The sequence below is a fragment of the Phocoena phocoena genome, chromosome 12, assembly GCF_963924675.1.
Source record: "Phocoena phocoena chromosome 12, mPhoPho1.1, whole genome shotgun sequence".
NCBI lineage: Eukaryota > Metazoa > Chordata > Mammalia > Artiodactyla > Phocoenidae > Phocoena > Phocoena phocoena.
Genome location: NC_089230.1, coordinates 83,165,448 through 83,193,216, shown reverse-complemented (window position 1 = coordinate 83,193,216; position 27,769 = coordinate 83,165,448). Strand labels below are relative to the sequence as shown.

At 41.3% G+C, this 27,769-nt stretch overlaps 1 protein-coding gene across 2 annotated transcripts in view; it reads left to right on the top strand.

Annotated features, from left to right (window-relative positions):
* The window catches only part of SMAP1 (small ArfGAP 1), a 145,598-nt gene that overhangs the window by 77,834 nt on the left and 39,995 nt on the right, over window positions 1–27,769 (top strand). Inside the window, exons 5-6 of one of the 2 annotated variants that reach the window (XM_065888792.1) lie at window positions 4,446–4,526; window positions 8,948–9,028. In XM_065888792.1, coding sequence (XP_065744864.1) covers window positions 4,446–4,526; window positions 8,948–9,028 — 162 coding nt within the window. The remainder of the gene's footprint in view (window positions 1–4,445; window positions 4,527–8,947; window positions 9,029–27,769) is intronic. The other variant, XM_065888793.1, reaches the window with a different exon arrangement.

Genomic DNA, 27,769 nt, shown 5'->3' with positions numbered 1-27,769 from the left:
GAGATCTTTACTGAGTTCCCACTGCGTGTTCTCTCATGGCTGGGGGTGGGGGAGAGAAGGGTGGGGAATAGAGGGACAGTAAAGCATGACGACTGCCTTTGCCAGCGCCACCAATTCCCAATGCCATTTTCAAGGTCAAAGTCTTGTCCCCTCTCTCTATAAAAGTACTGGAATCCAGTGAAATGGAATTATCATCTAGTTACAAAATAAATTCTGAATTTGACAATGAGTGTATTGGGTTGGCCAAAAGTGCCTTCAGTTTTTAAGTAAAAGTAAAAGACACATTTTTCATTTTCACCAAGAACTTTATTGAACAACGTATTCACCCTTCTGTTCCACTACCTTCTGCCATTTTTCAGGCAACTTCATAATTCCATCTTCCCAAAACTTTTTATCTTTTTGAGCAAAGAACTGTTCCAGATGCCTTTTACAGTCTTCCAGGGAATTGATTTTTTCCATTAAGAGAATTTTGTAAAGACCGAAATAAATGGAAATCCGAAGGTTCAATGTCTGGTGAATACAGTGGATGAATCAGAACTTCCTAGCCAAGCTGTAACAGTTTTTGCCTGGTCATCAAAGAGACATGGTCTTGTGTTATCCTGGTGGAAGATTATGCGTTTTCTGTTGACTAATTCTGGACGCTTTTCATCGAGTGCTGCTTTCAGTTGGTCTCATTGGGAGCTGTTGGAATTAACCTTTTGATTTTCCGGAAGGAGCTCATAATAGAGGACTCCCTTCCAATCCCACCATATACACAACATCACCTTCTTTGGATGAAGACCGGCCTTTGATGTGGTTGTTGGTGGTTCATTTCCCTTGCCCCACGCTCTCTTCCGTTCCACATTATTGTACAGTATCCACTTTTTATCGCCCATCACAATTTGTTTTAAAAACGGAACATTTTCATTACGTTTCAATAGGGAATGGCACACAGAAATATGGTCAAGAAGGTTTTCTTCCATTAACACGTGGAACCCAATCCTCAAAGCGATGAACATAACCAAGCTGGTGCAGATGATTTTCAACGCTTGATTTGGATATTTTGAGTATGTCGGCTGTCTCCCGCTTGGTGTAATGTTGGTTGTTCTCAGTTAATGTCTCGATTTGATCGCTGTCAACTTCAACTGGTCCACCCAACCGTGGAGCATCGTCCAGCGAGAAATCTCCAGCATGAAATTTCACAAACCACTTTTTTGACATGTTCAGTCAGTCACAGCACCTTCTCCATACACTGCACAAATCTTTTTTTGTGTTTCAGTTGCGTTTTCACCTTTCTTGAAATAATAAAGCATAATGTGCCGAAAAGGATGCTTTTTTTCTTCCATCTTCAGTATTAAGATGGTTACGCAAAAGTTCACCAATTTTGATGTTTTTTTAAATGCACACTGATGTGACAGCTGTCACAGTACAGTCTAACAAAATTGTTTTGAATGAAGTTAAAGACAGCTAAGTGCTACTAGAGCCATCTTGCAGAAAAAACTGAACGAATCTTTTGGCCACTTACATGAGATTTCAGAGAAGTATGTGAGCAAGCCAGTGCACTTTCAGAGCACAGTGAGAACTGCTGATTTGGAGCCTCCTTTTGGTTGTGCCTCTGAGATGCTCTCATCCTCCTGTTTCCTTTTTGTCAATTAAAAAAAAATTATTGAGACCTGTTGAATGTCACATGCTGGAGATGGTGAACAGAAGAGAAACAACGTCTGTCTCAGAGAACTTCAGATGAACGAAGAATACCGATAAGGAATTGCCTCTGTACTGGACATCACATGATCATGTCTGCCAGAGGGAAGCGTTGTAGGAGACTGGAGGATGAAGGGACACTTCCTGGAGGAGGCCATGTCAGGACGGGTGGGACCCGCTGGGAGCATGGGTGCTTCCAGCAGAGGAAGAAGCCGGAGCAGAGACCCCTGGAGGCTGGGGCGGAGACTGGAGCGCTGGCACCAGAGGAGTCGCGTGTGGCTAGATGCCTGGTCGCAGGTCAGGGAAGGCGGGGACAGGCAGAGGACCTGTGGTCTGGTTAAGGGGTTTAGACTCTGGCCTTGTATAATGTGTGTGAACTGTTCAAGCCTCCTAAGTAGGGCTAGGTGCTGATCACCTTTGCATCTGCTATCGTCACAGTTTGTAGAAGAGCAAGACCTGGGCAAGGCGACCCGTGAGGAGTGCTCATCCAGGCGCTGGAGGCTGGCGGGTCACTGCTGGTGGTCAGTGCAGGGGTGGTGGGCAGCACTTGTAGAGAATTGGAAGGAACACACGAGCGCCTGGTTTTTCTTGCCTCTGCGTTTTTTTCTCCCCCCCCCACCACCTGCCTTTTGCTTCTCCCCCATCTCTCTGTTCTGTCGTCTCTTGCTTCCAGCTGAAGCAAGACGTGTAGACTCTAGTTCTTCATTCTTTGCTCGCATGATGGGGCTTGCCCCGCTCATCGACTTTTTAAAAAACCAATGTTACTGAGGTAGAATTTACATACAATGCAAGGCAGACAGTTTAAGTTATAGTTCAATGAGTTTTGGAAAATACTCTATGTAACCACGACCACAGTCGATTGGCACATAGACCCTTTCCTTCTCTCCAGAAGGTTGCTTTGTGCCCCTGGCCTCCCACCCCTGGCCCAGGTAGCCGCTGATCTGCTCTTTATCACGGTAGATTGTACTTGTCTCTGCTGGAGCTTCATATGAATGGTATCATACCCTGTTTACTCTTTGATGTCTGGGTTCTTTCAGCATGTTTCTGAAATTCACCCCTGATTTCACGTGTACTATTAGACCATCTGTTTTTTATTGGCTGATAGTAGTTTGATTTATGGGTACACCAGTCTGTTCACATTCACCTGTGGATTTGTCCATTGACTTTTCAGATGTGTTTCCTACTGAACAAGCATCTCTGTTTTTTCCTAGCTGGAACTTAGTATTAATGCTTTTTTATTTTTGCATTAAAATGCTTTGTTAAATGACTGAGATTTATTGAATAGTCTTATGTTGCTCCTTCTGAATTTTAAAAGTGGCCAAATCAGTTTATCATCCTCTGGAAAGGAGAACAAGCACTTTTACAGGGAGTTATGTTGACTTAGTAACACTCGACATATTAAGTGTCCCTATTCCTCTCTTACATTTTTATGTTCAGCTTTTACATGAATTTGGGCAAAAATGGTCTTTATGATACAGGTTATTATCTTAAGTGATTTTATGTGCTTTTTCTAATCTCTTGTTTTCTACATAGCTCTAGCAAGTAAATGTCCAGTGGGATAAACCAGCTTTGAAGCTATGCTTTAAGGCACAGTTTGTCTTTTTTAATATTTTCTTCTACGTGTAATTTCAGTCAGTAGTTACTGAATGACTAGTTTGCATACTTTTAGCAGAGCTAACAGTGTGCCAGGGGAAAACGCCCCTAAAGATTATGGGCTTGGGTTGTGAGTCAAGAATTGCAGCTGTAACTAACTCAGTAACAAGCAGATTCGAATGAGGACTTGTCATCTCACACTGTTATTTTGACATTGCATAATGACCTTTCTATAATCGCACCTTTTATTTTTAAAGATTCCTCGTAGGCACTGTTGGTATGATAGGGCAATATAGAGATGTCAGTTTTATGGCTCCAAAGATGTACTACGTATTTTGTAAACGTATTTCAGTTATATTTTGGCAGTAAAGAGGGCAGGAAGATAACGCTTACTTTAAAGTGATGAACCACGCATGTAGGAATTGGGTAGGAAGATGTGTGAAAAGGCTTTTGGACGAAATTGTCTCCACGTATAAATTGCCTTTGCTGCATCTGTAACTGTCTCATAGTGCTTTGGGGTGATTCAGCCAGGGCAGCCCTGGAGATGGTGTCTGTGTGCACGGAGCTTAAAGAAGGAAGTGTAGGAGTGGCTTCACGATAAGTCTTGTTTGCTGCTCAGCTGTTATGCTCCATTAATCCACTCTTTTTTCTCCCATCCTTCTTTCTGTTTTCTTAAACAGTTGATTAAAACTTGAGCTGACTTTTACTGTTTCAGCTCTGTGTTATTTCCCATTCTTGAAGCAGTTACGGTCCGTAAGAACGAGAACTTGCTCGTGCTCTCCGAGGGGCCACTTGGAACGGTGTGTCTTCGCTTCAGAGCACGAGCACCTTGGCAGTAGCGCTGACGGAAAGGGAACCACCAGTGACGCTTAGTTGTTCTTCACGTACTTTGTGGGGGGATGATCTTGTCTGAGTGCATTTTATATTTATGTCATAGTGAAATCCATTTTAAATCGTACACTCTTCTGTAGTAAGTACTTTTACTTATAGAAATTCCACATGGAAGCATTTAGAAAGCAAGACTTTTCTCTTGATGCATTATTTTCATTTAACATACTTCTGAGTGCTTCTGTATTTCTGAAATACACGAGTGTGTGTTTCTTTCCTGTGCCTATAATTCTGATTGTCTTCTTTTTGTTTTTTTCTCCTGACTTTCCATCTGCATTCCACAGATTTCCTCCTCTGATGCTCCTCTTCAGCCTTTGGTATCCTCTCCTTCTCTACAAGCTGCTGTTGAGAAGAACAAATTGGAGGTATGGTAGTGTTTTAGCTATAGCCTTATTCCATAGCGCTCGGTGGTAAATGTGCCATCGTTTGGGATGCTGTAATAGTTGTTTATGTCTTGAATGGTCGCCAGTATTAAAAATGTTAAATACAACAAGAATACTTTTCTGTGCCACAGGTAGGATCACAGGGTTTTAATCTGCATTTAATTTCAGAAGGACTAATTTATTGTTACCGTAGATATATCTCAGCATTTAATAAGCAATTCGTTTTTGGTTGTTTCCATTACCACCTACGGTTAAAGGAGCTTTTCTGTAGTTGCTCTTGAATCCTTTGATTTATTTGGAAGGTTTTTGGTTAAAAATGTTTTCTTTCTGTTATTATAAGCACTTGAAGAAAGTTAATGTCAAGTTTCTTTTTTTAAACAATAGTATCCATCACATAGATAAAACGTAGGAGTGTAGAATCATCAGCGATGATTGTTGGAGTGTGTGTGGGGTAGGGGTGGTTAGGGTGCACGGTACTACCATTATGGATTTGTAAAGTCATGCCTACCAATATTTGAAGGTTTTTAATTTTTTTGACTGTGTATCTTTTTGTTGTTCTCATCCTGACCTTAGTGAATTAGTTTGAGACGTCCTTTCAACTCACACTGTTTCTGTGTCTCCTCCTTGATAAATGGAGTGCTTGACACGGGGGATACAAAGGTAAACAAGGTGTGTCTCTCTGCCCTGGAGCAGCTTCCATCTAACAGAGGAAAACAGAGAACTTTACAGAGGTTTCTAGCGCGGCCGAACGTGTGCTGCGATTTGCCATGTGCTCACGGTGCTGCTCTGAGCGCAGCAGGGGTCCTTCTGATGCGTCTTACACTCTTCATAAACATTAGCTGTGAGGACTAGGGCACAGTGCAAGCAGAGAAAGCATCTTGTGGAGAAAAGCCCGTGGGCAGAGCGGGATGACTAGGGATTTGCGGGGAGAAGGGCGTGGCTGGGACACGCGTGGGCCGGGGAGAGAAGCGGAGAGGAGGCTTCCTGTGAGCCTGCTGGCGTGTTTGGCCTTCGTCTTGAAGGCCCTGGCACTTCGATGAGTTTCAGGGGCAGAAGGAGTATTCAGGTCATAGTACTCTGCTTCACTGTCTCCGGAGAGCCAACTTCGTGCGGATGGGTGCGGAAAGGCTTGAGGACCTGTTGCACTGGTCCATGAATAAATGGTGGGCGGGGTGCTAAAGTGGAGACAGGGAGTGAAATGGCGAGCGCAGCTGTCAGAGATCTCGAGAAGGTCGAGCCTGTGGGGTTTGTGATCAGTGGGCTGGGGAGGCGCTTTGGGAGCGTGGATGGCTCCTGGCTTCGGGCCCGAGCACCTCAGTAGATGACGGCGCTGCCCAGTGAGAAGGGATCCGGGCTGAGCGGGTATGAGGAGAGAGCAGGGAGGGCGGGACTAAACGCTGGGTGTGTTGCGTGTGAGGTGACGGCGGGACGTCTGGGTATCTGGTCAGGGCTTGGATGCACAGGTCCATAGGCCAGAGGAGAGATCCGGGTCGGAGAAGGGGGGAGGGGGCGGCAGCCCGGGGAGAGCCATGAGAGTGGAAAGCTGGGTGCACTGAAGAGTTAGCAGAGCGAGGGGAGGTCCCCGGGACAGTGGGGGACAGTTTGGAGCAAGAAGGGCATGGTTGGAGGTGAACAGGCTTTAGAGGTCAGAGCGTTGTAGGGGTCAGAGGTCAGCAGGCAGGGCCAGGGAAGAAGCACTGCAGGAGGGCGGAGGTGGCCTCGAGGAGGTGGAAGGATGGCAGCGACACTTGGTCCAGAGGGTGGAAGCCCTCAGTTTCCGTGTCTGTGCTGTGTGGTGCCTGCTGCCAGGTCCTAGAAAGCAGGGGTCTGATCCAGCCGAGCACTAATCATCGTGCCTGATAGCATTTAGACACTGGGGAGCCCCACAGGAGAGTCCACTAGAATGTCTCTTCGTGCTTTCTTTTTCTTACCCTTTTAAAATTTCTATTTTTATGTATGTTTTGTAATGTGTATAATATAGTGCTATATGTGCTTTATAAATATATACGTACATGTGGTAGAGTATATATGCTCCCAACTTTTTAAGATAAGAGTGCATAAAAAATTTGAGACCGTATCTTTAATTAAATCACTCAAGTGTAGTTTGATTATAATGAACCCAAGATGTACTTCTCTCTGTCTTGTAGGACGTGAACATTCATTCCAGTTTTCTTTTGCAGGAGGTCTCCTGTTTCACTATACCGTTTGGATATATAGTAACCAAGTTTCAGGAACTACTGTTTTACAATACCAAACACCACTGTGTTTTATTCTTGATGAGAAAATAGTTTAAAGCAACTTAGCTTCTCACAGTACTCTTTGATCTTTCAGCAGCTTTTGATTCTAAAGATGGGGGTCATCTGTCGGTCAAACTGTATGATCTGCGTTTAGAGCCCATGTTTTTTTTTTGTTTTTTTTTTTTTGCGGTACGCGGGCCTCTCACAGCTGTGGCCTCTCCCGTTGCGGAGCACAGGCTCCAGACGCGCAGGCTCAGCGGCCATGGCTCACGGGCCCAGCCGCTCCGTGGCATGTGGGATCTTCCCGGACCGGGGCACGAATCCGTGTCCCTTGCATCGGCAGGCGGACTCTCAACCACTGCGCCACCAGGGAAGCCCTAGAGCCCATGTTTTTACTTCAAAGCCTGTGTTCTAAAACCACTGCTGGCATCAGTAGATTACAGCCATATTTTGACAGCTGAAATTCCAGTATTTAAGAGCATCTCCCTCTGTTAAACATAGCTAACTAATTTATTTTATTGTTGGTGATTTCAGATGTGCCCACCAATCATAGCGATTAGAAAGACTGGCTTCTCCCCCATCTCCTGACGGTGACTTCCTTGAGAAATAACTGAGAGCTCTGAGCAGTTGCAGAACCGTTCATCCCCAGCATAGTAGTGAGAATGATCAACCACATTGCCTTCCTCCCTAAACTTGACTAATATCTGGAAAGCATTTTGCAATATATGAAGGATTTTTGCACATCTTGTTTATTCTTCACTTACACACTGGCAGTGATACTGCTTACCTCATACGGTTGTTGTGAGGATTTAAATGAGTCACATGGTGTCTGGCACATGGGAAGAGCCCAGTAAGTGTTAGCTGTCCCCGTGGGGAAGAAAAACTGCATAGACGGCAGCCCTCCGCTGGGCGGCAGGAAGCAACTGATGCTCGACAGTCTGGGCCCTGCAGCTGCTCGGCCCTATTACGATTAGCTCTGTGTGTTACCTTCCTGAGATTTTGTTTCTCCATTTGTAAAATGACAATAATGACTTTTTCCCCAGACATCACTGTAAAAATTAAGTTAGACAATAAGGTGCTTATCACAGTGCCTGGCCCATAGGACCTTTAGTTATATCTCTTACATTATGGCCTAGGAATTGCCGGTGTTGGCTTTCTTGATTTACAAATAGCAAAAATTCTACTCTTGAGAGGTGGTGTCAAACACCCTTTTAAAGGCACAGGTGCAAATGCGACCTCTAGGCATTTTGACTAAGTTTCATGTGTTTATTATTCTGCCTTTTCTAGGTTCACCAGTTTATCTTTCATGTTTGCTGCCAGGAAACTAGGTCAGCACTCAGTTGCAGTATCACCCAGTTCTAGGTTTCTAGGCATCTTTTCCCTCTACATGCCTTATGAATGCTCTTTGTTTAATCTTTGCTTCATTTTCCTTTTTTTAGCATCTTTATGGACCTTAAGTTTTTATTATTATATCCTATTTCAACCTTCTTGGAAATTGTGAACATTATAATACCATTATAGTTTATCTAGACTGGGTTGGATTAAATATGCCAACTAGTCAGCTGGCTCTGGTCCCCAAGCACTATCTCCAGCATTCTTTTCGTGAGAAAATTATTGTATTTGCACTTCTAAAAATCACAACGCTGTGGTAACAGACTGAAAATGTTTTGTGTTATTTTAAAAAATTAAAGTGTTTTTACCCTTTTCTCCTCATGTTTACATGTTGTAATTGGTCTTCATCTGTGTGATAAAGAATTCTGTTCCATCAGTTAGTTTGCTTTTTCTTTGTATTCAAATTTCAACTTTATGACTGCTGTTAGAAAGCCTGACCTTATGTAAAGATGCAGTGAGAATTTATTGAATAGAGGTCTCATTTCTTTAAAACAAACTCTAAAATATCAAAGAAGTTCTAAATTGTCTCACTTCTTTTTTAGAAAAGTTATTTCTTTTTTAGAAAAGTTATTCTTTATTGTGTTATCAACATACTCAATGAGAGTATGAATTTGCTGTGCTTACTTTTACATCTCAGTATCACTGGATATTGTCATCATTGAATATTTATTTGTACCCTTTTCAAATGATGACTCAAACTAATAAAATAAAAATGTGTTAAGAGCTAACATATTTAAAAAAGTAAACTTATCAAAACTTTCGGCTATGTTTTAGAAAGAAAAAGAAAAAAAAAAGGAAGAGAAAAAGAGAGAAAAGGAGCCAGAAAAGCCTGCAAAACCTCTTACAACTGAAAAGGTAAAATTTCTTCTTCTTTTTTTTAATCTACAAAGATTACGACCTTATTTGTATAGTTATATATGAATGACTTTTGGGGTATTCATGATATGCAAATAATCATTCTTTCAACAAGTATTTGTGGCATGAATACTGTGTGCTAAGCATGTCCGTCTGGCTTGTCCTGTATGATTTGTAATCGGCTACATATGTGTGGGTGTAGATTCATGTGAGTTCCTCAAGGGCAAGTATTATTCCTGACATAAAGAAGTGGTGGTTTTAGCTTCATGCACGATCAGACTTCAGCGAAAGTTGAGAGGATGCGGAGACATACCTGCAGGGGCCTTCAGAAAAGACTCCATGCTGAAGGTAGCACTTGAGCTGGGTTTTGAAGTGTAGGTAGGAAGGATTAAAGTGTGAGGCAGGAGTGTATCCTGTGGAGAGAACGTTGAGGACATGGAAACTAGAGATAGACAAAGTATGTTTTAGAAAAATAAATGAGTAGTGGAGTTTGAAGAAAGATCTATGTCTGTATAGAAAGTAGTGGAAAATAAGACCAGAATGGTAGATTGAGCTCAAATTGTAGGGGAGCTTAAGGTCCAGATTGATTCTTTTTTGAAGGAAAGGCTGTGGCAGCATTTAATTCAGAAGGGTTCTCCTGGAAGATTATTTTGCAGTGATAAGCAGGATAGAAGTGATCAGGCCTACTAGAGGTAGAGAGAACATTAGATTTCTGTCAAGCGCTTGGTTAAATAATCATGGTGGCTTGGCTTGAATGCATTTCCTCGTACAAGAATGGAAGCACAGTAAGGGACTTGTCAGTAAAGGGAGCATCCTTGATTTTAACTGTTGAAATTTTAATAATCAATTTTATGGAGGCATCAGTTACATACTACAAAGTGCATCCATTTAAAGTGTGCGAGTCAGTATTTACTGGTTCTTTTCCCATCATGTTTATTAGAACAGTCTCTACCTTCAGAGAGTTATAAACATGCCTTCTGCATTTAAGATGTGCTAAGTATCCCAAGGCTCCTTAGTCCTTTATGTAGCAACCAAACACGTCCACCATCTGCCCCTTGACCCCCCTCCTAGCAGTCGACCCCCGTCCTTCATATCGGGCAGACTTGCGTCTTGCCCCCTGAGCACACTTGCCATCCCTCTGGGCACTGAGCTGCCTGGCCAAGGATGTCCTTTGCTCTCCGCACCTCTTATCTAGGCTTACTCGTTCCTCCTCGTCCATCCAGCCCCTCTAACACCCCAGCCTCATAGGCTGTCTCCCTTCCTCAAAGTTCTGGTGACATTGTCCTACATTTGACTTTATTACTTCCTGCCTCATATTATTGTTTAATTGTGTTGTTAGATAAATTTCTTTGTCTAACACAGATGCACCCATGTTTATGTTCTGTTTCCTGAGATTAGGTATCAATCAGGTGGGGACTAATAAGTCTTAGGTTTCTTTGTATTTCTGACAGTTTCTTGTGTGTATCAGATGTTTAGGATAAATACATGTACATTGATTTGTTGATGTTTTCCATCTCATAATTCCTGTTAATGTTTTGATCCCAAGGTCATGCAGAACAATAAATTGCAATTTATTTCTGAATAATTTGTTAAATACTGAAGACTTGCTAAGTGGAATTCTTTGAGATATTTTTTGAAGTACTTTTCAGTTAAAGTTAGTTTTTTTGACTATCGCTAATTGTTTTAACAATTGTTTACTGAATTAGATTCTTACCTTTCACCAAATTAAATTTAGATGTTAAGTATTATAAAACTTTCTAAAAGGAGTGATTAAGTTGGTAATTATAGCCTGATTACTTAAATAGCTTTAATTCTGCTCTGGAAACTTTCTCTTCAGCATGCACCAGTAAGAAGCTGTAAGTGAAATCTCTTACAATTTCCTATTTGATTACAAAGGAACTTAAAAATCATTAGTAGTTGAAAGTATCAGAGTTTATATAATGCCTTATTGTTGTACTTGGCAAGATGTAAAATTTAACCACTTTTAAAACATCATATATTTATTTTTTCTCTTAAAAAATATTTACCATCCAAATACAGTGAGCATTTGATGTAGTGACCATGTGTGTTTCATGGTCTTGCATGTAAACACTTGCTTTCTGTTGCCTGCTGTGGAGAGGGGCCGCCAGGGTTACCTGGGAACAGTCTCTGGATTGGGAGCTTGAGAAGAGCAGTTCAGGGCGTGTGAACAGCGAGGAATCCAGCAATTTTCCGTTACCATTTCCCTTTGGTACTTAGGTTTTGTGTGGTTTTTTTGTTTTGTTTTTTTTTAAATAAATTTATTTGGTTGCACCGGCTCTTAGTTGTGGCAGGTGGGCTCCTTAGATGCAGCACACGGGCTCAGTTGCTCCGCCGCATGTGGGATCTTCCTAGACCAGGGATCGAACTCATGTTCCCTGCATTGGCAGGCGGATTCTTTATCCACTGCGCCACCACGGAAGTCCGGTACTTAGGCTTTAAATAAACCCAGTTCATACTTCATCTGTTATTCTTGCTCGCCCTGCAGAGGTCAGGACTCCTGTTGCCAATGGTGGGAACCTTGCGGAAGGAATAACCACCCAGAGGGGAAAGCTTTAGTTCCTGTCAGAATTTCGTGGTCAGGATATTGTAGGTTATATAAGGAGGAAGATAAATTTACAAGCGTAACAGTGGGGAGACTGAAAGAACAATAGCACAAGCAGGCTTTACTTCATTCACGTTAGGCGTTTTTCTTTGTGTTCTCCCTGAGCTGATGTTTTCAGGGGGCATGTATAATCTAGAGGAGAAATTAGCAGTAATAGCAGTGAAAATCATAGCAATAGTAGTCAGAATATCATTCTCGTAAGTAGGTAAGAGTTGGCTTTGTTGGCTGTCTGGTATCTGCCAGGAGCTGGGCTGGTGTACAGCTTGCATGCACACTTGTGCATGTACACTTACATGTGAAGTGACCAGCCACGTATTCACCACCTAATCAGGAAACAGAACATGGCTGCTGCCCAGAAGCTGCCCTCCCCAGCTCTTCCTAATTAAATCACTTCTCTTCTCCCAGAGATAGTCATTTCCTTGTATTTTAGAAATAGATTTACCTTCTCTGTGTGTGTTTCTAAATAATAGAAATATTACTTAGAAAATACTGTTTTTCTCTGTTTTTTGAACATACAAATGAAATGATGCCACAAATATTCTTTTGTGTTTTGCTTTTTTCAGTCAACATTGTTTTTGTAAGGGTTAATCATGATCTGTATAGATACAGTTTACTCAGTTAATTGTTGTGTAGTATTCCATTATTTATATGTTCCTTACTTTATGCATCCCATCGTTGATAAACACTTGGATTATATCCAGGCTTTAGCTGTTATAAATAGTGCTGCTTTAAACACTTTTGTCCATGCACCTAAGTATGTATTTCTTTAGGATGTACTTAGGAGTGGACTTGTTGGGTCACAAAGTATCTGTATCTTGAACTTTACAACATAACGTCAAACTGTTTTCCAATGTGTATACCAAATGTATTCTGGTCACACTACATTCTTTACAACATTTGGTATTGTCAGAGGTATTATTACTTGCCGTCTGATGGGTATATAAGGATATCTCATTGTATTTTACATGTCCATTTCTTATATTACTAATGAGGCCCAGTGCCCGTGTCATATGTTTATTGCCCATTTGGAATCCCCCTTTTGGAGTTCTGACTCAGATCTCTTGCCTATTGTTAAATTGGATGGCTTAACCTTTCCCTTATTGATTTGTAACAATCTACACACACACTTACACACATATATAGAGGAAACTAGTCCTTTTCCAGTTACGGGTTTGTAAATATCTTATCTCTGTGGTTAATTTTATTGCTCTTTTTATTTCTGGTTTGTGAATCAGTGATCTAGGGCATCCTTGTCTTGTTCCTGACGTCAGAGGGAAAGCTGTATGTGTTATCTTCATTCCTTACAAAAACTACAGTTATTGTTTAGTTAGAGAATTTATGGAGTCTGGTTTGGAAAAATAGATTTTATTTCTTTTTTAAAGGCTAAACTCCATCTCGTGTCTCTATGTGTTTAAAAGAATGATGCTTGATAGGTGTTATTTTTTCCCAGGACACTTGTTCTGAGTCCACTTGCAATTAAAGCCATTAGTATGGTTCTTGACACACAGCAGTGAGTTAATAAATGATTACTTACAAGTATGTTAATTGGGGGGTTGGAAGGAACCTTACCTCTCTTATTTTATAAAAAAATTAACTAAACCCTAGAAGGATTCTGAGTCACCGAAAAGTGACTTGCTCAGTGCTAACAGTTGGTGACAGCTCAGGGATTTGAACCCATGTCTTCTTCTGATTTAAGTCCCGCGTTGTGTGTATGTGTGTTTCGATTTGACATATATGTCTTCAGTTTCCTTTCTTGATGCAATTTTTAGTCCTTTTGTACATTCTACATCATTTTATAATGAACAGTCCAGAGCTCTCTAAAAAAGAACAGTGTGTTTATATACAACGCCATCCCATACTGTCCTAACTAGTGAATTCATAATTTTTACTGATTTGTTAAGCATCCAGTAGGGACTTCTTCATTCTGTAAATACACTTGTTTTCCCTGAGCAGTCTACCGCTTTGCTTAAATTATATTTTGTACCTAGGTCTCCCTAAGGTTTACGTTTTGTGTTGTGTGAGCATCTGTTGCCAGTGGGGTTAGCTGGAACCAGGCTTACTTTCTTTTCTGAGAGGAGAAAGGTAAAACCTAAAAATTTAATGAATCAAGTGATTAATAGGGCAGATGCTTTTGACACTTAAATAGATGTCTCTCTGCTGTGCTTTAGATATTCTGCTGGAAAATTGTGTATAAATTTGACTTTTTCTAAAATATTCTGTCATACGTTTGACATTTCTAATTCACTTAGTTTGGATTTATCTACTAGGCTATCTCCCAAGTAGCCAGTGGTCTATAAATATGTTTATGTAGATGAGAAGTACTCTACTAAAGGAATGTACATGAGTTCTCTTTCAGTTTATATGAGCAGATCTTAATTTCTCCTTTGGGAGGTTCTGAGTTTTACAGTTTTTCTTTTCTTAAAGATGTGCATATCAAAACATGGAAAATGGGCAAATAGTCAGTTTTGGGGATGGGGAAGTTAAACCCTTTTAAGGTAATTTAAGGTAATAACCGCAGTAGTAGTTCTGGTTTTATTGCTATTTATCATAATACGGTTTGTTACAATATGGGTTGTTATGTTTTAAGTTCTGAAACTTCAGAATTGTATGCTAAGAAACCTTTAATGTAGGGGTCAGCAAACATTTACCAGAGAGTAAATATTTTAGGCCGTCGGATGTCTTTCACAACTACTCAGCTCTTTCTTTGTAGCACAAAAGCAATAAATGAGTGTGTTCCAATGAAATTTTATTTGCAAAAACAGTCGGTCAAGTTTGCTGAGGACCGTCCCCCTCACGCCTCCCCACAGCTGAGAATTGGTCGCAGTGGGAGAAGCAGGGTCAGGAGGATAGCCAGGTTCAAGCCTTGGTCTGTGTTCACTGTCTTCTTGGCAAAGTCAGTTAACTGCCCAGATCTGCTTTTTCCTCATATATTAAATGACAAGCTTTGCTTAGATGATCTCTAGAGATCCTTATGGTAATAAATAGTTTTAAATTTAGAGTTACTTATTATACCTACTGAATATAGGGACAGATTCCTAAAATCATCTGACTGTATCCTTAAAGATGGCTTTTACAACTCCACAGAGTTGGTTTCTATTCAACGAATTCTCTTTATTGTTTCAAACTGGTTTTTCACTCACCTTAGTTGCTATTATATTTTAATCAGCTAGTTTTCCTATTAAAACACAAAGTATAATTTAGGAAAAGAGTATTCAGTTCTTCCTAAGGCAAGCTACTTCTATATTTACATAGAACATGTATGTGTGTGTGTGTATTCAGAAAAACTGGCTTACTTTAAGGTAGTAGGTATTTCTGTTTAGGTGTCTATCTGTGCAGGTGTTACTGCATCATTGGTTTTATTTGTAATGGGTGCATTAACGGGATAATTTAGATTATTCTATCAAAGTAATGATTTTATATTTTCATAGACTTTCTTAAAATCTCTCTGAGATAATTATGAGATTAGGACATAGTTATGCACCTGTCTTGGAATATTTTTATATTTTTATGAGTTAAAATTCTTCTAGTATTCAAACTTTTATTATTTATTTATTAAGTATTACATATTCTGTGTAGGAAAAAATAAAATATACAAACAGGCCAAACATTAAAAAAATATGTAACTTTTCATAATCCCTCTACCTAAGGATGACTGTCTTAAACCTCTTGTGGTATAACTTTCTATGCTTGTGTGCACATGTGTGTATTCTTACCAGTCTCTTACATGTGCCTTGGTGGAATTCTTTAAAGAGATTTCTGTGAATGGCATGTGGTTCCCTAACTATGTGTTGTAATTTTTTTTAATGTAATATTTTTAAAGTGTTTTTTGTGTAGATACTTGCCACTAGCTTCTTGAAGTTTATGAGAGCAAGTCAATTCATGACGTGTATCAGTGTAAAATAAAAAATTCCAGGAGGGAAAGTGGCGGAGCAGTGATGCTGTGGGAAGGAGACGGCCCCCACTTTGGATCATACTCACTGTCATCGAAAAGTGATCTCAATATATGACAAGTATTCAAATCTTTAAGAAGATGATATAGAGAAATAGTGATTGTTTTTAACTAGTTGGGAAAAAACCAAAAACAACCAGCAGAGTTGCTTTTCTGAAAAAACCTTATGTTAATAAAACTTTAAAAAGTGCATTTTTACTTGATAAATATAAATGGTCTACCTTCCAATAAGCAAAAGGTACAATTGCAAATCTCTTGAATTTGAAATTTCAATATAGCCATGTAAAAGTAAGCAACCAGTTGTAAATCAAATAAATTGTCCTTAGTAAACCATTAAAGTGAAATTAAGTGGCTCATTGCCAGATGCTGAATTGGTAGGTTATGTTGTTTAACAGTCTGACAGAGACACGCAGCCACCAAGCTCTCAGTGTAATTTAGGCTAAATAAACATTTCATGTGATGCGTGTATGCATTTGACAATAAGATATTTCCAGTAATTAATGCTTTTGTAGAAATCATGGAAACACATGGTCTAGGTGAGTAAGCAGGTCAGATGTCTTACAGAGCATTTTTATAAGTGGGTTTGGAAGATTCTTTGTATTTTCCACAAACCATTTCGTTTCTAGCTAAAAAGCTGACACTGGAGATTAGTTTGATAATACTCTTTGTAGATTAAAAGTAATATAGTCAACGTTACTGTGCTTTAGGCTTAGCAAGCATTTTGGTCCTGCTTCTCTGTGGTCTACATTTTATTAGGGCATGGATTGCTAGCTCCTGTTGACAGCTTTCTTTCTTTAGCTGTTAGGTTTCTTTCTTTAAGTAAATCCTTTCTCTCTGAGAAAGAAAAGATCACAGTGCTGCTCCTAAGTAAAAAGAAATCATATGTCCTGTCTAGTAAATTTATAGTTTTTCATTCTTTAACCAGGAGACTGAGTACATAGAGACCTAGTGGATTTTTGGGTAGCATCTCGCTTCTACAACCCGTAACGCCCAAACCATGTCTCTTTTAAGAAGTTAAAAAACACGCATAAGCAAAAAGAAAAAAACTCACCATAGATCTAATGACTTAGAAAAATTATCACTTTTTTTAAAAAATAAATTTATTTATTTATCTTTGGCTGCATTGGGTCTCCGTTGCTGCACACGGGCTTTCCCCAGTTGCAGTGAGCAGGGGCCACTCCTCCTTGCGGTGCACGGGCTTCTCACTGCATGGTCCCCGTCCCGTTGCAGAACACAGGCTGTAGGCGCACGGGCTTCAGTAGTTGTGGCTTGTGGGCTCCAGAGCACAGGCTCAGCAGTTGTGGTGCACGGGTCCAGTCGTTCCACGGCATGTGGGATCCTCCCAGACCAGGGCTCGAACCTGTGTCCCCTGCATTGGCAGGCGGACTCTCAACCACTGTGCCACCAGGGAAGCCCTCATTAACGTTTTGATGTTCATCCTTCTAGATTGTTTCCCGTGGAAGTATATGTATCCACACGGAATCATACTACACTTATTATTTTGTAACCTACTCTGCTCCTCTGTCATATAACAGTATATCTTGAATATCCTTTCTTGTTGATAAATATGCATATGCTTTTCTATCTTTAATAACATTCCACTGAATAGGTGTATCATAATTTATCTTCCTCTGAATAAAGAGAGATTCTTCTTAAAATTTATCTCTTTTGAATAATGAAAATCTGTACAAATAACCAGTGTACAGCTGTGTGATCACTGATTAGGATGAGCTTTTAAAACTGGAATTGCTGAGTCAAAGGATCTGGACTTTTAAAAAGTCTTTTGAAAAATACTAAAGAGCTATTGGAAGATATAGATGGCAGAGCCTGGACTTGGTAAGAAGACTTTAATTCCATTCTCTGCTGTTTACTAAATACTTGACTGCTCTGAACCTCAGTTTCCTCATATGTAAAAGTGTTAATTCAATGGGCATTTTTGTACCCACCACATGCCGAGCATTACTTTAAATACTAGGAGTAGCATGGCAGGGGCACGTCTGTGTCTCACAGGATGTTTAGCCTCATCCTGCCAGTCCTGGCAATCAAAAATGTCTTCAGACGTTGCTGCGTGTCCCCTGAGGGCAAAATTGCTCCTGGCTTCAGAAACGCTGATTCACATTCCAGGTCCATGAAACTGATCTCAGTGGAAGAATGAAAGCCTGCCTGTTGTACGACTCGCCGGAGAGCACCGGTGAGATCAAGGCTTTTTCGGATATAGACACAAATCTTTTTCTCAGCAGGTTTACTCAGATGCTGAAAGGAAATAATATAGTTATACTATGAAAAAAATTTATAACAATGCCATTAAGTGGGAGGTAAAATATAAGCGCATTTGAAACTGAAATGGGTGTTTTCTTAATTAGAAGTTACTCAGAGTCAAGTTTATCCTGTAAAATCACACATCGTTTCATCCAATTCCCATCTTATTAGAATCATCCGCATTTTGGATATAGAGAACAAACTAGTGGGCGGGGCGATACAGGGGTGGGAAGTGGACGCAGAAACTGTTGGGGGTAAGGTAGGCCCAGGGGTGTATTGTGCAACTTAGGGAATATAGCGAATATCTTGTAATCATTATTGTAAACGGAAAGGAACCTTGAAAATTGTATACATTAAAAGAAAAAGAATCATCTGCATTTTGGAGGTAAAAACAGAACAGCGTGTTAGGATAAAAATTGGATTAGATACATGGTCTTGGGCCATAGATAACACTTAGCCCTGTAGCCATAAACTTTGTTGTTACTCCCCTTCTGGAAGCTTTCTTGTGTGGTACTTGCAGTTATTTGTCTGGATTACTGCATTTATTTCAGAGCATTGCCTTGCTGGAAAAACTGGGTGCAGAAAAGAAAGAATTCCAGCTTCATCAGAACTTGGTGGGGGCCCGAACACTGGGAAAGATTAACAGATAACTGAGCCTAATTGCTTATAGAATAAAGTACCTGAGCCCTTCAAAGTCTAGCTCCTCCTAAATCTTTATCATTGTGGTAATGCTATCAGCCATATTTCTTTTTATAGCCATTTCCCCCTTATTATACAAACCATGGAAAATACAAGAAAAAACTGTCAACGAAAGCCTGTCATCTTACTATCCAGAGTCTCATCACCTTTAACCTTTTAGTTTTTACTTTCAGGCTTTTTTCTATGTAGACTATTTTTAAAAATATTTTTCTTCCCTCATCCCTCACTTAATATTATATAATGAGTGTTTTCTTATCCAATATTTGTATTACCATGAATTTTAGTGTATGGACAACATTAATAAGATTTTGTATCTTCTAAATTTCTAGCTTACTTTATGGCATTCTTACATGTAAGTAGAAATGAAAACTTTTATAGGATTTTAAAAGGGTACTTTATATCTTACACCCATTAGGATGACTGCTGTCAGAAAACCGAGAAAATAACAAGTGTTGGTGAGGGTGTGCAGAAATTGGAACCCTGTGCCCTGTTGGTGGGAATGTAAACTAGTGTGGCCATTGTGAAAAGCAGTTTGGTAATCCTTCAAAAAACTAAACATGGAGTTACCATTTGATCCAGCAGTTCTACTTCTGGGTATATACCCAAAACAATTGAAATCAAGGACTCAAACAGATATTTGTATGTCCGTGTTCATAGCGGCATTATTCATGATAGCCAAAATGTAGAAACAGCTTAAATGTCCATTAGTGGATAAATGGATAAACAAAATGTGGTGTGTATATACAATGGAATATTATTCAACCTATAAAGGAAGGAAATTCTGACAAAGGCGACAACATGGATGATCCTTGAGGACATTATACTAAGTGAAATAAAGACAAAAGGACAAATACTGTGTGATTCTACTTCTAGGTACCTCATGCAGGTACCTAGAATAGTCAGATTCATCGAGATAGAAGGTAGAATGGCGGTTGCCACGGTACAGGTGGGATGGGGGGAAGGGCAGTAATTGTTTAATGGGTACAGAGTGTCAGTTGTGCAAGATGGAAAGAGTTCTGGAGATGGATGGCTTTGGTGGTTGCCCAGCAGTGTGAATGTTTAATGCCCCTGAACTCTGTGCTTAGAAATGGCTGTTACCACAATTTAAAAGTTAGTAAATAAAACTTTAAAGGTACTTTGTAAATATATACAGCTTTTCCTTTATAATCCAATTTTAATGAATTTTATGGTATAAAAATTTCATGTTGGGCTTCCCTGGTGGCGTGGTGGTTGAGAGTCCGCCTGCCGATGCAGGGGACACGGGTTCGTGCCCCAGTCCGGGAAGATCCCACATGCTGCGGAGCGGCTGGGCCCGTGAGCCATGGCCGCTGAGCCTGCGCGTCCGGAGCCTGTGCTCCGCAACGGGAGAGGCCACAACAGTGAGAGGCCCGCGTACCGCAAAAAAAAAAATTATGTTATCGTGTTTTTCTTTTGAATACATATTCACACTCACGAATTACAGCATTTATTTTGGCTACCTTTCAGAGGAATATTCTGTTTATCTGAGTTACAACCTTTTCTTTTGTAACCATGGTGTGTTTCAAAAAATTTTTTTTTAATATGATGTTTAAACTTTGACAACAAGGCATAACTGATTGGCCCTGTATGGTGCTGTGTGTGCTCCCTGTGTTGGTGTGGGGAAGGAGTCCAGGCATCCAGAGGATCCGGGGAAGGGTCCGTCTGTCCAGCCGAGCAGTGACCACCTGCCACGTAACAGATGTGGATAAGGGCAGTTTACCTTCCTGTTTATTATGCCATCCTTACCAGTGAGAACGATAATGAACTGAAAATAAACTAGGGTTACGTTTTACAGATTTGTGCGTAACCTGTTTAATGAGATGAGTGCATCTCGTGCTCTGAGCTGCTTCTCGCCACCAGCCATTTACACACTGTGACACACTGCTCAGAAGGATTAAAGCTTAATGTTATGTTTTCTTCATTACGTAAAACTCTAAACAGAAAAACCTGATGTATCATTTTTTACCTTTTATTTTCCTATTTCTTCTCCTGCCCCTGCCAAAAAAAAACTGTTGGGGAAGGACTTATACTTGTCCTAAACTTACAGGGCTCTGGCTATATTAACACATGCTTTCCCTAGTAATTACTTGTTTTTTAAAAAAATTAAAATTTTTTTTCTAAACATACAAAAACTTCAAGAAAAGTTTCAAAACCTGTTTCCTATTGAACTTGAAGATATTTTCTTTATGTTCTTTGTCCCTTAATTTGACGGGTGGCATTTGACTTAAAAGCAATAATATCTGACCAGAAAGTAAAAAATGCACAGTGATGAGAGGCTGGGGTGCTTCTTCATTCACGTGGAGGCATCCCCGCTCTGTTTTTAAAAAGTACCCACCTGAGACTTCCCTGGGGGCGCAGTGGTTGAGAATCCGCCTGCCAATGCAGAGGACACAGGTTCGAGACCTGATCCAGGAAGATCCCACATGCCATAGAGCAGCTAAGCCCGTGTGCCCCAACTACTGAGCCTGTGCTCCAGAGCCTGCGAGCCACAACTACTGAGCCCATGTGCCACAACTACTGAGCCTGTGCTCTAGAGCCCACGAACCACAACTACTGAGCCTGTGCACCACAACTACTGAGCCTGCGCTCTAGAGCCCACGAGCCGCAACTACTGAGCCTGTGTGCCACAACTACTGAACCCGCTCACCTAGAGCCCGTGCTCTGCAACAAGAGAAGACGCCGCAATGAGAAGCCCGCATACCGCAACAAAGAGTAGCCCCTGCTCGCCGCAACTAGAGAAAGCCCGCGTGCCGCAACAAAGACCGAGCGCAGCCAAAAACGAATACATTTATTTATTAAAAAAAAAAAGTACCCACCTGTGCGGAGCACAGGAAGCCCTGGCCCCGGGGTTATGATTCTCCCTGCCTTGCTGCCTTCTGCTGAGGGCCACTCACTGGCTCTCCCAGGCCTCTCTTGTTTGGGCTCATGGCCTCCTGCAGTCAGCCTGGCCGGGTTATTACCACTGTGTTTCACCTTCTTAGCTGTGCCTCTGGAGACATAGACAGACACTCTCTTTTCTGGTGGATGTGGTAGGCAGTCTTGAGGCAGTGTTTTTATGTGTGGATCGTGAGAACAAGTTTCATCGCTGACCAGCTGGTGAGAACATCCCTACAGTCTGGTGCGGACACTGGAAGCAGTGAATGAAGAGCCTTAGCGAGACCACGGTGCAGCCTCTGTGCCCAGGGCTCTCCAGGCCTTTCGTCACTGGATGCTTTTCCTTCGAGCTTCACGGGCTGTACAGCTCCCGTGTGCCTGTATCTTACATCTGTGGCCACGGTTCACCTGAATGCAGTTCCCTGAGTCCCCGACTGACCTCTTCACCCCCACCCAGACTCAGCCCTCCTCTCTCGACTGTGTGAAGTGTGCTCTAGGACCAGTGGGTGCTGCTATGCCAGCTCCTGTGGTATTCTGTGTGGTGTAAGTGCAAGGCTGATACGAGTAACCATAAGAGGGAGTTGATCTGACAGTTTGCTTGCCTTTCAGTAGATTAAATGCTACTGACGTTCTGTATCCAGGGGAGAGGTATGGTGAAAGATTGCTGGGAGGAAATATTTGGATTGAATGTAGCCACTGTTAGGGTGCCTGCAGTGTACAAGGCAGCTAAAGTGTTGGAAGCAACTTAAAAATGAAGACAGAGCTCACCCTCAAGAATCTTAAAATTCGGAAAGACCAAGTGATTGAAAGGGGATGACAGGAAAAACCACTTTAGCAAAGGCTGTTACAGGGCAGTTGGGGAGGTACAGAGGGTGGAGGCTCAGAGAGGTGAAAGAGAACACGCGGGGTTATTAAGAAAGTCTTCGTGGAGGTGCTTACACTTGACGTGAGCTTTGAAAGACTGTCAGGAAGGAGCACAGCACAGTAGGCAGAGGGGTGGCGTGAGCAGGTAGCTGGCGTTGGGAAGCGTAGTTTGGCAGCAATGCCTAGTTCAGTTTAGTTAGAGTGGACTAGAGGGGTAAGACAGCAGAGATGACACTGAGAGAACCGTAAGTTTCCTGATGAACGCTCGATCGCTGGTTTTGAGTAGGGAAGTACATTGATTTGAACGATGGTTTAGTAGGATGGTGCCTGGTTGCAGGAGATGTATTGATGGGAGGAGATGCCGTGACCTGTAGTCCAGGCAGTAAGACAGCGAGGGCCTGACGTAGACTGCTGGCTGGAGGTTGTCGCCATCTGCTTCCTGAGGAAGAACGATTGACAGACTGTTTAGCTGTAATGCATTTTACTCGGCTTTTTAATGAATAGCCTTGTCAGACTCTAACGGGTTGTTGTCTCAGAGTCACTCAACAAATATTTATTAAGCAATCACTCTATACACAGTACCAGGGATACAGTAATAAACAAAACCAGAATTCCTGCCTTCAAATTAGAATGTATACAGAATCGTTTCACATGCATGTAAGGTTCTTTACCAATACAATATATCGGTGTGCTGTTTGGTAATTCCCACCACCACCTTTACGTTAGCCAAATGCCTAAAAAGACATTATGATGCCAGCTCTATTTTTATCTCCTGAAAGGTAGACGTTAAACTTACAGCATTGGTAAAGACTTTAATGATCTAGTCATTTGATTTTAATGATGAATATGCATTTACTTATTTTTCAAGGAATTTTAGCAGATGCCTCTTTCAGATACATTGGTGATTTACAGACATTGCATTGAGTATAACAGATCCTCCCAGTTCCGTCTCTCCCCCCAGCCAATAGCTGGGTGTTAGTGACAGGACCTCCGAAGCAGTAGTTCCAACACTGTGAGACTCCTTCCACCCCAAGTTATTGTGACTCTGCAGATCCGGTGGCCCCGCATGTTGTGTGTTAATACACAGATTCTAAAGGAGGTGAAAGGCAGCGGGAAGAGGCGGTAGGTAGCGTTTACTCTGCTTCTCAACCGCCCATCCTGCCGAAGCCAAACTTCTGTGACTGCTGAGTGGAGGAGACTAGTCCAGGGTCCCTATTTTTCTTACTACACCGTAGGTTCTTGTTTCTGTGGCGTTGTAAACTTTAAATGTGTGGAACTGATAGAAGGGGAAGCACTCCTTTCTTCATCACTGATTTGAAAACACCTGGGGAAAAATCTACTTGGTTTCTGCTCATCTTCTGATCCCTAGAGCCATCAGCAGGGGCCTGAGGTGCAGAAAGCCACACTCACAACAAAGTAAGGGTCCACGCAGGCGCCAAGCAAGGGAGTGGGAGAGCAGCCTCAGGGCCGCTCCCGCTGGCGCTTTGAGTTGGGGGTGTTTTAAAGCGGAAGAACAGAGAGGCTGGGACTGACCGTCCTCTTGTGATTTTGCTTACTCACGGTTTTGAGGGTCGGGGTGTCTGGTTTATGATGCTCTGGCCAGGTGGTCCGTGGCTTGCTTGGGGGCCTGTTAGTGCATCTTGCCTTGGAGAGACAGCCTGAGTTTGTATGTTAAGGACAAGCTCTACAATAGCAATGTTAGTCCTTAATGGTGTTATTGTCGACTGAAGAAAACGCACAACCTGAGAGCTGTGAATTATTTGGGGCAAAATGCCGAGTATAGCCCTGGAGACAGCCTCTCGGGTAGCTCTGAGGAACCGCTCGCAGGAGCTGGGGGGAAGGGCGGTATTCTGTGCGATGTCAGTGAAGGGGGCACGTGCAGTCAAGCACACGTTGAGGCAGAGGCTGGCTGCTGGTCCTGAGGAGCAGACGTCACCGGGGATGATGGCAGTGCTTTTCTAGATACCAGCAGATGCAGGAATCGGGCTCATTACATCGTCTCCTGAAAATATCTAACTATATGAAGGTCTGTTCTGCCGTTTTTCCCAGAGCACAGAGGGCCTCACTCCTGATCTCCACCTTGAACTCCTTTCAGGGGGTTGAAGGTCAGCGACTGCAGCGGCTCACGACCTTTTAAATGACAAACAGTCTAGGTGCTTGACTTACTGAGAGCGTTCGTTGTTTCTTCTTTGTTCTTTTTTATTATTCCCTTTGTAACGGTTGTATTTCTAATTTCTCAAAGTTGTTCACGAAGTGTTTTTTTTTTAATTTTTATTTGATATTGGAGTATAGTTGATTAGCTGTTCACAAAGTTTAAAACCTCTTTGACTCCATCTCTTTGTTGATTTGTAAAGAGAGGTCACAAAATGAATTTAATATTTATTTTTCGCTGCCTGGCTCCTTTGAGTTCCCTGAAAACCAAGTAGAAGCCAATGAGATCCATAAGGGAGTAAAGTGTTCCCTTGAAACCCATTTTGGAAAACCCAAGGATGTTGAGAATTGTCTTTGAAGCAAAAGTGTTTGTAATTACATTATAAAATCTGAAAAAACAAATTGCTGGGGTAAATTGTTATAATTCAGGCATAAATTATATAGGCATTTAAGCATAAAATTGCCTTTATTACAAGATCATAACTCTTTGGGATTTGTTTCTCAAAGTGTACATTATCTGTAAGTGTAAATTTATTCCAGATATTTAAAGTTTCATTTTATGAAACTTTACTTGGAAAATGTCAACTGTATACACCCCTGTTACTCAGCTTCAACAGTTAGCAAATCACACCTACCTAATCTTGTGTCAGCTATACCTTTACTCTTTCTACCCTTATTATTTTGAGGAATTTTTTTTTTATTGAAGTAGAGTTGATTCACATTGTTGTGTTAGTTTCCGCTGTACAGCAAAGTGACTCAGTCGCACATATATATATATATATATATATATATACATATTCTTTTTCATTATAGTTTATCTCAGGGTATTGAATGTAGTTCCCTGTGCTGTACAGTAGGACCTTGTTGTTTAGCCATCCTGTGTGTAATAGTTTGCATCTGCTCACCCCAAACTCCCACTCCACCCCTCCCCCACCCCCCTCCCCTTGGCAGCCACAGGTCTGTTCTCTAGTCTGTGAGTCTGTTCTATCTGTGTCATATTTTAGATTCCACCTGTAAGTGATATCACATAATATTCGTCTTTCTCTGTCTTACTTACTTCACTTAATATGATAATCCCTAAGTCCATCCTTGTTGCTGTAATGGCATTATTTCATTTTTTTTAATGGCTGAGTAATATTCCATTGTATATATGTACCACATCTCCTTTATCCATTCATCTGTCAGTGGACATTTAGGTTGCTTCCATGTCTTGGCTATTGTGAATAGTGCTACTATGAACATAGGGGTGCATGTATCTTTTTGAATTATAGTTTTGTCTGGATATATGCCCAGGAGTGGGATTGCTGGGTCATATTGTAACTCTATTTTTAGTTTCTTGAGGAACCTCCATACTGTTCTCCATAGTGGCTGCACCAGTTTACTTTCCCACCAACAGTGTAGGAGGGTTCCCTTTTCTCCACACCCTCTCCAGCATTTATTGTTTGTAGATTTTGTAATGATGGCTATTCTGACCAGTGTGAAGTGGTACCTCATTTCTACCCTTACTATTTTGAAATAAGTCCCAGAAATTGTCATTTCATCCATAAATATTTCATTATATATCTCTAAAAGACAGGGTCTCTTAAAAAGAATAAAAGGCCATTATCCCTGTATACTAAAACAAAAAATACAGCGATTCATTATTCCTCATCAAATACCCTATAAAGGATTCATATTTCCAGTTATCTTACACGAGTCATGAGTTTTCCCCCAGTTTGTTAGTTTGCGGCAAGCTACAGATCGGGTTGGCTTGTCATTTAAGCCTCTTAGCCTAGCAGTCCCTCTCTCACCTCTGTTTTCCTGTAACTCACTTGTTGAGGGAGGGGGTCTTCTCCCTCCCACAGTCTGAGTTTTGTTGATCGGCATCCCTGTTGTCCCTTTGTCCTTCGGATTTCCATTTGATTTATTGTTTCATTTTACGTAGACTGTGGTGTTATTATTTCTCCGTCAAGAGGCACATAACGTCTGGTGTTTCTTATTCTGTCTATTAGCCCATTCACCTCAATACCTGTTTCTTTTTTTTTAACATCTTTATTGGAGTATAATTGCTTTACAGTAGTGTGTTAATTTCTGCTGTGTAACAAAGTGAATCAGTTATACATATATCCCCATATCTCCTCCCTCTTGCATCTCCCTCCCTCCCACCCTCCCTATCCCACCCCTGTAGGTGGTCACAGAGCAGGGAGCTGATCTCCCTGTGCTATGCAGCTGCTTCCCACTAGCTATCTATTTTACATTTGGTAGTGTATATATGTCCATGCCACTCTCTCACTTCGTCCCAGCTTACCCTTCCCCCTCCGCGTGTCCTCAAGTCCATTCTCTACGTGTGCGTCTTTATTCCTGTCCTGCCCCTAGGTTCATCAGAACCATTTTTTTTTCTTAGATTCCATATATATGTGTTAGCATTGTTAGCATATGGTATTTGTTTTTCTCTTTCTGTCAGTACCTGTTTCTAGCAAGTCATCAGGCCCTGCAAAATGGTGATTTCCTAATTCTGTTATTTCTTTTTTAGTAGTTGAAATATTTCTACTAGTTTGGGTTACGTGGTAGTTCATATAGGAGAGGCAGCTTGATTCTTTCCCTAATCGACCAGTTTTCAAAATAATAAGTTGATTCGTTAGCATCCTCTTGTTGTGTCCAGTTAGGGTCTGGGGGGAGTCTCACTGTATATTCATGGATTTAAACAGGTATAGTATGTTTGCAACCATCCATTGCGGTTATTATCCTTTGATGGAAAACCTCTTCATATTGGCTCCTGTATCTGTGATACAACTGTAGTCGTATGATAATGTCCTTGATACTTGGTATGGTAATTGTTTTAAGCTCATCTTCTACGTTGCCTGCCCCGGACCTGTGTCCATTTTACTAGGGAGCCCTGGTGCCTTTTAATGGAAAAGGATGTTTTATTACAGTACAGGCCCTGAGGATGCTCAGTGTCACTCCAGATATAACATAGTTTCTCAGATTTAAGTTGTTTACTCCCTGCACCTGTCATTTTATAGAAAAAAGTTGCTAATAGTGGTAGCAAATCAAGAACAGATTGTGGGTTTGAGTTTACTGTGTTCTTAGTTGAAAAGATGTGTCTCCCTCAACTGGACGGCCAGCGGTGACCCGGCTGCACTGTGACCTGGCTCCTCAAGAGCCCGGCAGGAGGTGCTTCCCTGCGTCCCATTTCTCACTTGTTTTCACTACCCCCGTCGCTAAATCCTATTTTTAAATATGCTAGTACATTAAAAATGGGGAGGGTACCTGCAAATCTTTCCTCAATAAATGCTCTGATGAAGGGTAGACTTACTAAGTTAAA